Source organism: Archocentrus centrarchus, chromosome 24 (assembly GCF_007364275.1).
Source record: "Archocentrus centrarchus isolate MPI-CPG fArcCen1 chromosome 24, fArcCen1, whole genome shotgun sequence".
In the NCBI taxonomy this organism is placed as follows: Eukaryota; Metazoa; Chordata; class Actinopteri; order Cichliformes; family Cichlidae; genus Archocentrus; species Archocentrus centrarchus.
This window is the reverse complement of record NC_044369.1, coordinates 32,264,890-32,273,861: the sequence shown is the minus strand read 5'-3', so window position 1 is coordinate 32,273,861 and position 8,972 is coordinate 32,264,890. Positions and strand designations below refer to the sequence as shown.

At 37.5% G+C, this 8,972-nt stretch overlaps 1 protein-coding gene across 3 annotated transcripts; it reads right to left on the bottom strand.

Moving 5' to 3' along the window:
• Positions 1-1,289: 1,289 nt before the first annotated feature.
• On the bottom strand, positions 1,290-4,338 carry LOC115774866 (uncharacterized). Of its 3 annotated transcripts, none has more exons than XM_030722330.1 (11): positions 4,299-4,338; positions 4,053-4,112; positions 3,878-3,948; positions 3,686-3,776; positions 3,473-3,604; positions 3,243-3,311; positions 2,978-3,123; positions 2,689-2,825; positions 2,499-2,592; positions 2,046-2,378; positions 1,290-1,962 (listed from the first exon to the last, which is right to left on the bottom strand). In XM_030722330.1, the coding sequence occupies exons 4-11, from the start codon at positions 3,774-3,776 to the stop codon at positions 1,693-1,695; spliced, it is 1,272 nt and encodes a 423-aa protein (XP_030578190.1). In that variant the 5' UTR covers positions 3,878-3,948; positions 4,053-4,112; positions 4,299-4,338; the 3' UTR covers positions 1,290-1,692. The 3 variants fall into 3 exon arrangements, with proteins under 3 accessions (XP_030578190.1, XP_030578192.1, XP_030578191.1); XM_030722332.1 differs by lacking the exon at positions 4,299-4,338 and adding an exon at positions 4,287-4,298; XM_030722331.1 differs by lacking the exon at positions 4,299-4,338 and adding an exon at positions 4,244-4,293.
• Positions 4,339-8,972: the final 4,634 nt, after the last annotated feature.

The window sequence follows — 8,972 nt, the reverse complement described above, 5'->3', positions numbered from 1 at the left end:
TCTGACTCCACCCCTCCTGCTGCACCACCTGTCTGACACTCCCATTCATTTCCTCTTTCATGAAGGTGCAGTCAGTCCCGTCGCCAGATCTCAGTCTTAAGGGGGGCTTATGAATCCAACAGGGGGGCACTACTATTATTAGCTTGATTAGTGATCTGGCTTGGGTGGGCGGGCCAGGGCGGGCCCAAGCGTATCAGTGGGCGGGCACTGCCCCATAGGGCCCGCCCATAGCGACGGGTCTGGGTGCAGTCAGAGCGTCAGAGGAGCGAATTCATCTGCAGATGTTTATGTTTCTGCAAGCACTGAAATCCCAGTTAGACGTTAGTTCGTTCATTGATTTATTTATTTTTGAGCGCTTTTACAGTCGTTCACTTGTCAATAGGCTATATCACAGATTTATAATCAGCTCAGAATAACATCTGTAGTCTCCATCTTTCCAACTCTGTGACTCTGTGCACAGTAATGCAGCTGTCAGTTCCTTTGAAATGTTTACTGTACGTTCCTCTATCACTGTTCAAACTTATCTGTATGAAGCTTTAGAAGCAGAACACACTGATCAATGATTGATCATTTGTTGAGTTGTAATAGGTCACACTGATGGAAAAATGTCTGACTCTTGGAGATGATGTGAATGTTTGAGTGAAGGTGAGGCTGAAATCAACACTTGAAAACTGAATTAAATGTAATTATAGTGACTTAACTGTAAAGGTGAAAGGTAAGACCCCACTATGTGTAGCTGCAGTTAATTCGAAAAAAAATTGTTCTTTGGATTTACTTAACCATTAATTCAAATTAACAATCTTAAATGAGTGTGACAACCACTGGGTTTTCTCCTTGGAGTTACTAAATCTAATTATGTGAACAATTTCCACACAGTGTAGTTAAGTAAATATTACACAGCAAATTTTGCCTTTTGGAATAAACTCCCTGTGAGTCAAAAACAACTCAATTTTAGTGTACATGTGTGACCATCACATAGACTCCAGAGATGAGTAAAAATAACTATTATTTTGGAGTTGATCTTGAACCCCTTTTTCTGAGTTAAAATTTTACTCCTCAGGTGTTAAAGTTCTACACCAATATAGAGTATATGCAACACTAAAACTGAGTTAATTTCAATATTTACTCACTGCCAGTGTTAGGAGGAACACAAAATAGATTTCATTCAACCCTTTTTTACAGTTAACAATTTTATATTAGTCATATTTTTATGTAAAAATTAGTGCTGCACAATGCACTGTTTTGATATTTTTATTCAAAACAAATCATTTACATTCAAACATCTTCAAGCTCACAACAGGGAAATTTAAGTTGTATAAAGTCAATAACATAAATGCTGCATTAGATTGTCAGAAAATAAAAACATAACAGCAATGTCTATCTAGTGCAATATTGTGCTAAGGTAAACTTTTCCATTTAGTCCTGCTGAAGTGCAAAAAATCAGGAAAGAACAACTTCACATGAATGCCATTCAAATAATACAATTTTCTGATACAACATAAAATTGGGAATCACACCCATATGACATTTGGGCATCAAAACACTTAAAATGTCTTAACTGCTCCCTTTCTATAACCAGTATCTTCCTAGGTATGCATTCAATCACTTGATAAACATGAAAATGGTCATGAAAAAAAGTTTCATGCTCAATCAAAGCAAAAACAACTTGATCATTGTGCAAAATGATTGAGGCTATTTTGCTAAAAAGTGGTGAGTTTTCTTGGGTGCCTGCACAAACAAACAGTCCAACACGATACTCTGCTCCACAACATTTGATGTACCTGGATCATCAGTGGTATCAGATCCTTCATTCAGAGCAGATCTCAGATGTCGCTTTAGAAGTGAAGTCTCCTTTAGGTTTTTGGCCTCCTGGGTGACTTTGTCTTTAAAACTGGTGTTCCATTTTCGCAGGAACCTTGATGCAGTCTCTTCTCCAAACATTAGTGAAAAGTCTTGCAAAATCTAATTAAAAAGGGAAGGAAAACTAATTTAGCCATCCAATAACATTTTAATACAACTTTTACAAATTAATTTTTAATGCTTACCAGTCTAATATCCAAGAAGCGAGGAAAGATTTGTAGTACATCAGCTGAGTGCTGTGGATTGTGCAGTATTTGCTGACGGTATTGGAAGGTATCTCTCATCTTGTGGAAGACTAAGTCACGGTCTGTTGTGTGGTTGAGAAAAGATATGGCTTCCATACAGTCATCTCCTGTTTGCTGGTCCCCTGTGGTAACTACAGTGGGTCTTAAGGATGTGGGACCTCCTTTAAGCACCACTTTCTTGAGGGATGAAGAGGCTGTTCTGGACTGACGTTGCACAGTCTTTAAACGCCACTCAAGAAAGCCTTTGTTGCTCTGTATGTCGTAAAAGTGTTCCTAGTTAAAAGAAAAAAAAAACATTGTGTGTTAAAAAAAAAATGTCATGCACATCTGTTATACTTTTAGTGCTTGTGCACAAAATCATTATTTTACACATGAAAAGCTGTGCAAACGTACATATCCCTTGTTTGAGTATGGGTCCTTCAAAGCTGGAAACCGTGACACAATCCCGAGTGCATGAAACTCCTTTGTTGCTTTACTAACACGACTCCTACAGAAGGAAAAAAAGAGCAAAACAAACATCATTATTAAGGGTTAATGTGTCCTTTAAAAATTTAGAAAGTCATGTCTTATTCTGTGTTCTTACCCTTCTTTTTCACGCATGTGTGCGACAATGATGTTCACCATTAATCGCCTGGTGGAATCTTTCAAACTCCCAGTTTCTTCATACTCTTTAATCACAGTCATTCCTGCTGGCTTTGAGGTCAGAATTTGCTGCACAGTCTAAAAAAACATAAATTATGAATGGAAAAAAATACAAATTAAATTTCAAAATTTTTAGATAACTTATTTTTCATTTTAACTATAAGTATTATTATTTGCAAAATGCATTTGTCATGTAAGCATTTTATGTATATACTGAAAGATATAATTACATTTCTTGCATAGTTGCTGTCCAAAGATTCACTCCTTTTACATCCCAGATCACTTGTGTCGCTGCTAAGACTACTTGAGACAGATGCAGTATCTGTCAGACTTGGAGAAGATGGTATTTCACCCCCTTGCTGCACAACAGATAGATCTGAAAATCACAAAACAGAATAATGCACACAAAGGCTTAGAACAGATACCATAAATCTACCATGGCTGCAGTACTGGGTTGAAGAAAAAAACATGATCACCTTATACTGCACTACTTACCAAGAGTCCCATATTCTGTCTTGTCTGAGCAGTCAGCAGAGTTTGAGGAGGATTCAGCTAGTGGAAGTTCTGAAATACAACCCATACTTAGTTCACGAGGGAACAATTGTATATTTATTAAGATTCTTGTTATTCTCAAGACAGAATAACAACCCAGCCAGCTGTCTCTGGGTTAAAATGCAAATACCATATTTTTTTATTGCAAACTTAGAAATGATTTAATGCCCTACCATCATCAGTATAGATGACAAAACAGATTTCTCTGGCTGCAAGTTCTGGAAAGACATCGTCATCCACTTCTACACTGTGGTCATCTGTGACTTTCAGTATTGTGTCCTGTGGTATGAGAAACTTCTCCTGGACTGTAGCAAGACAACCAACACTTTATGTACAAAGTACTCTTACTTGCTATTCCATAGCTTTACGCAAAACTGAGACCTTACCAGCACTAACGAAATCAGAGAAGCAAACGTCCTCTAATTTCACATATTTCTTCTTTGCCCCTAGTTGTACCTTTATCAATGTCTTGGTCATCTAACATTAAAAGGATCAAGAATAACAATGTTTAGTTGTTTCATGAATCACTGTGAAATTGCTATTGGATTGTTAGCTAATGTAGGTTAGCGGTTACTTACTCTGATGCCAAACACTGCTGCCAAGACTTCACTGAGCTCTGGAGCAGCAGCTTCATGAACCTGACTCTCTTCTGTTATATCAAAAAAAAAAACTTGCTAAATAAAATCATAATCCAGAGTTATTTTATTTAACTGTAGCATTAGCTCATCACTATAACATTAGCATTACTCTTACCTCATTAACACTCCTTTAGCCAGTGAGACTCCTGTCTTCAGTATCGGTATGCACACTAATCTGGAGGGAAAATGAATTTCTCTAAACTTATTAACAGCAGTCAAAGACCAAATGCAGCATACTTGTAATAATGCTGGTTTTCATTAACTTAAAAACAAGCATACCGACATCTACAAAAATTCTGTACCTACCTAACATTTTATAATAGGGTAAAGAAAGAAACCAAAAACTGACCAAAAATCTTACCTCACTTCAGTTTCTCTTTGTTGCGCAAGTGTAGTCATAGTGACGGTTAAACATAAACTCCAGGGGAGGGGTTGATTCACACTCCTGAACACCCTCTGAATGAACTCCAAAATATTACCCTGACACTTAATATACCTCAACCCAAACAAGAGTTAGAGTCCACGAATAAACTCCACAAATTTAACACTTTCACTCTTTTTTGCGTAACTACCAAATTTTTCACTCCAGAAATTTGCTGTGTACAATTTTATTATTATTATGTATTATTATTATGTATTACAATTCATTAAGCAGTGAAACACAATATTGCACCAACCAGTTCACCTACCTGTGCTTAAAATACCTAATGATAGATCTGCATTACCATGTCAATCAACATGTTTTACCCTTTCTAAAAAGTAAATACATGAAAATGGGACCCAGTTCACTCTTACAGTTACTCACTTGGCTTCCTCTGTCCTGAGGTTACAGGGCTGCTCAGGGCTGGACTGGGGCAAAAAATCGGCCCTGGCATTTTTGGCTTAGACCGGCCCGCAACTATGTCTTAGAAGCATTTGACACTGTTTTACTCCTATTCAGTGTGGGCATACCTTTTGCTAATAATACTTTTATACTTCTTTTTTTTTAACTTACTTTAGTAATGCTTAAATTGCAAAGCTTTGACGTATCATTTAGTTTTTTAAAATCTGTTATTTCACCTGCTTGAGTGCTTTTTAAAACATGTTTAACCAGCACAGAGGCTACAAATTCAAACTACTGTGCAGCCTTTCAGCACACCTTTAACCTAAATATCTAAAATGCTGTGATGCAGCCTAAAATGGACACTTGCTGCTCATCCAACACTTCTCGGCCTTGACCGTTTGCTATTTTATCAGATTTAAGGTGCCGTGGCTGCCAGATTTTGGGAAGTATGCAAATGTAAATAATTATTGATATTAATCAATCGCCATTGCTCATCACACTGCTGCTGTCTTCACCTACAGCAGAGTCTGCCCAAGCCTTGAAGAGGACCTAAGCAAGATTTGATTTGGGGCCCCCTTCATACCACTTCATTGTCCCCTGAACTTAATTGTTATTAATGCTGGATGGTTAAAGTTGATTATTGTTTTTTTTTTAGGATATATTACAGTTTCAGCCTTTTCAATTCAATTTTTTAATTCAGTTACATTTTATTTATACAGTGCCAACTCACAACAAACAGACATCTCAAGGCACTTTATAGTGTAAGGTAAAGACCCCACAATAAATACAGAGAAAACCCATCGTTCATCCTAATCTTAAAAATAGAGAGGGTGTCTGTCTCCTGAATCCAAGCTGGGAGCTGGTTCCAGAGAAGAGGGGCCTGAAAGCTGAAGGCTCTGCCTCCCATTCTACTCTTAAGTATCCTGGGAACCACAAGTAAGCCAGCAGGCTGAGAGCGAAGTGCTCTGTTGGGGTGATACCATACTATGAGCCAATGAAAAGAAGCCAATATGGGAGAAATCTGCTCTCTCTTTCTAGTCCCTGTCAGTACTCTAGCTGCAGCATTTTGGATCAGCTGAAGGCTTTTCAGGGAGCTTTTAGGACAGCCTGATAATAATGAATTACAATAGTCCATCCTAGAAGTAACAGATGCATGAATTAGCTTTTTATCATCAGTCTGAGACAGAAATATTAGAGTGTAGCCTACTCATTAAATTAGTGTTGTTACAAGTGTACAAATCTGGACAGTTAGAATAGTCTCTTCTTTCTTTTAGGAAATTGGCATTTGTAAAAAATGAAAACAAACCAAAAAGTTTCATGACAAATGTGGGCGAGCTTGGGGGGGCCCTGGTGGTCAGGGGGCCCTATACAGCCGCATAGGCATATGTGTGGCATATGTCGCCATATGCCACACAGGATTGTGTGTGTGTGTATGTGTGTATGAGTGTATGTGTGTTTATGTGCATGTGTAGATATGTGGATGTTTATGTATATGTGTGGATATCATTCTTTGATTATTCTTTTCTCACCTTTGTTTTGTTTTTGTTTTTTTGTTTTTTCTCTTTTCTTTTTTTTCCTTTTCTTTCTCACTCCTTTTCCTACCCTTTCCTTTCTGCCTGTCACGCCTGGTATAAATAAATTAAATTAAATTAAAATACAAACTAAATACATACTAACAAGAGTAGCCTATTGTAAAACTTACAGAGCTATTCTTGGAAAAGCAAATATGTTTGGTACACCAGCGTATTCGGATCATATTCTGATTGCGAAAACTGCCAGACATGACAGGCTATTAAAAAAAAATATATAGGCAAAATGAGTCGGACGGTGTTGAGCCCATGGGCCGTCTGATCGGCGGACTGAACGAGTGCCCTTCTGAGGGGGTTTTTAGGTTTTTGTAATAAAAATAATAATCCTAAAAAAGAAAAAATATAAATAGTACCTTCTTAACATTGTTTTTGTTGTTGCAGTTTAGACTGACTGACAAAATGACTGACGACACTGGGTGTAGAAAAGGGGCTCCGATTAAAAAGAGGGTGAAACTTCAAAAAACTGGTGATGTAAAATTCTTTTTGTGCAAACTCACAAGCACAGATATTAACCTGAAAGCAGATTTAAAGGAGAGATGTCTCCATTTAAAATTAGGCTAAAATAGGTGTTTGACTCAACAGAAAGTAAAAGATTTGCCAAGTAATCCCAGAATCTAATCACATGGGGGAAAAAAATGGTTTATAACAATATTCTCTAGAGAGGAAATTGATAAATGTTTGTCGTTCGGTGTTTGTATTTGTTTGTTGCTGGACCTGCTGTCTGTGTTTGTGTGTGAGGAGGCCTCCGTGTGTGTGGGACTGACTACTGCTGCGTATTTGTATTCCCATGTTTGTTTCAGAGAGAGAGAGAAAAGAAAAATGGGTGCTTCGTTTAGTATGTGTGTGCAATGATCTGTGTATTTGTGTGTGTAAGTGAAACAGTAGGACAGAGAGGAAGAGAGAAATAGGAAATAAGGACAAAATATTTTGAGGTGAATTTCTTTGCAAAGTATGGGATCAGTTGTTGTTTAAAAAGGAATCGAGTTTAGAGGAATAGGACAATTTTCCAGTGGTCATATTAGCTGTTTTGTAATGTCATAGCTGTGTGTGTGTGTGTGTGTGTGTGTGTGTGTGTGTGTGTGTGTGTGTGTGTGTGTGTGTGTGTGTGTGTGTGTGTGTGTCAGTATGTGTAGGAAAGAAAAAGGAAAAAAGGAAAAGAGAATGGTGCCAAGGTTTTAGCATTGCTGTGTGTGTGTGTGCATCTATATCTCAAGGAAGTCATGCGTGTGGATGAGAGTTATAGCGCTAAGTTTTTCTCTTCTTTTACTTTCCTTTAATTTGGACTGATTTGGTTGTATAAGGGAATGCTGGTCAAAAATTCTCGGAAGGAAGGTTTCGCTTCCGATACATATGAGAGATAAGCCAACCACAGATGGATAAAAAGACAAAAAAAACCTGAAAAATCACAAAAAAAGGGAGTCAGGAGTTTATTGCTTTAAAAATAAGTAATAAATAAACAAAGCCAGTATAATAGACTAATGCCTTGAAAATCTCAGGTTGAAGTATTTTTTGCAAATTATTAGAGGTCATTTTTCCAGAAGATTGTTGTTAAATTCCAAGAAAAAACTTTACGTGAGAAACTCAGTTTTAGTAAAACCTCAAAAGAAAGGTTAAAAAAAAAACAAAGAGTGCATGTAAATACTTTGAAACAGCCGAATCTGAGACCCGAAACAAAGTGCCAAACTTTGAGCTGCTGCTCTGCTACAAAGCAAAATATAGAGAACTAATAAACTTATTTGTTTGCCCATGTAGGATAAAATACAAGATACTGATTTACTCTTTTGTGCATTTACATTTATTTATTTGGTAGATTTGTTTAAAGCTAAGATTATAAGAGAAAAGCAGAGAACATTTGAATTTTGAATGTCTAAACAATTTGATATTAAATCAAGCATTAAAGGAAAAATCCCAGAAGCTAATAATATAAAAATCAGTATGCCCTTTAGATAAATAAGCTAAAGTAAGGTAAATTATTGAGACAAACACAGTTAAGTCTCAAAGGAGGGAGACACACCAGCAGAAAGTTCAAGATTTAACTAATGAAAATCTCTCAGTTTTATTCTAACAGGAAGCCTGAACATTGCTGGGGCTGCAGGAGACTGATCAACTATCAACAAAGAATCTGGTGCACTACAAGGTGTTCAAGCTCATCCTAAGATCTCCTGAACAGACTGACAGCTCCACAAACACATATAAAAAAGGCTCCTGGTGCTCAAGAAGGAGGAGGAGCCCAACCATCTCACAAACAGGTGACCTGAGAGTTCTTGACCGATGATCTTTGTGCACAAGTCTGAGCCCAGAAGGAGGGTCATCAACAGGAGATCTCTTGGACGTGGGGAGCGTTAGGCCTTATGCACGCTCAGTCACAGGGTCAGTGAAGAATCAGAGCACATTACAGGGTCAAAGGTCAAAGAACTCCCAGGCAGAAAGCAATTGATTTCAATGTTTTAATTTCAGTTATGCTATATTCAGTAGACTCAACTACTATTGTAAGGCCACCTCTACAGGGGCCAGAATTTTGTGGTTCCAAGAGTATAATTTGTTATGCTTCCTCAACACTAACTATTGTTCTCTTATAAATTCCCATGAGGTCTAAGGGGGACACTGTCATGGTCCGGGGTCC

Bases quoted from the DNA above. Each gene is read 5' to 3' on its own strand.
- LOC115774866 (XM_030722330.1), bottom strand. From the start codon at position 3,776: ATGACCAAGACATTGATAAAGGTACAACTAGGGGCAAAGAAGAAATAT. The intron at 3,312-3,472 runs GTAGGGCATTAA...GTTGTATTTCAG, and splicing joins TGTCATCTATACTGATGATG to AACTTCCACTAGCTGAATCC. The intron at 2,379-2,498 runs GTACGTTTGCAC...TCTTTTAACTAG, and splicing joins CATACTCAAACAAGGGATAT to GAACACTTTTACGACATACA.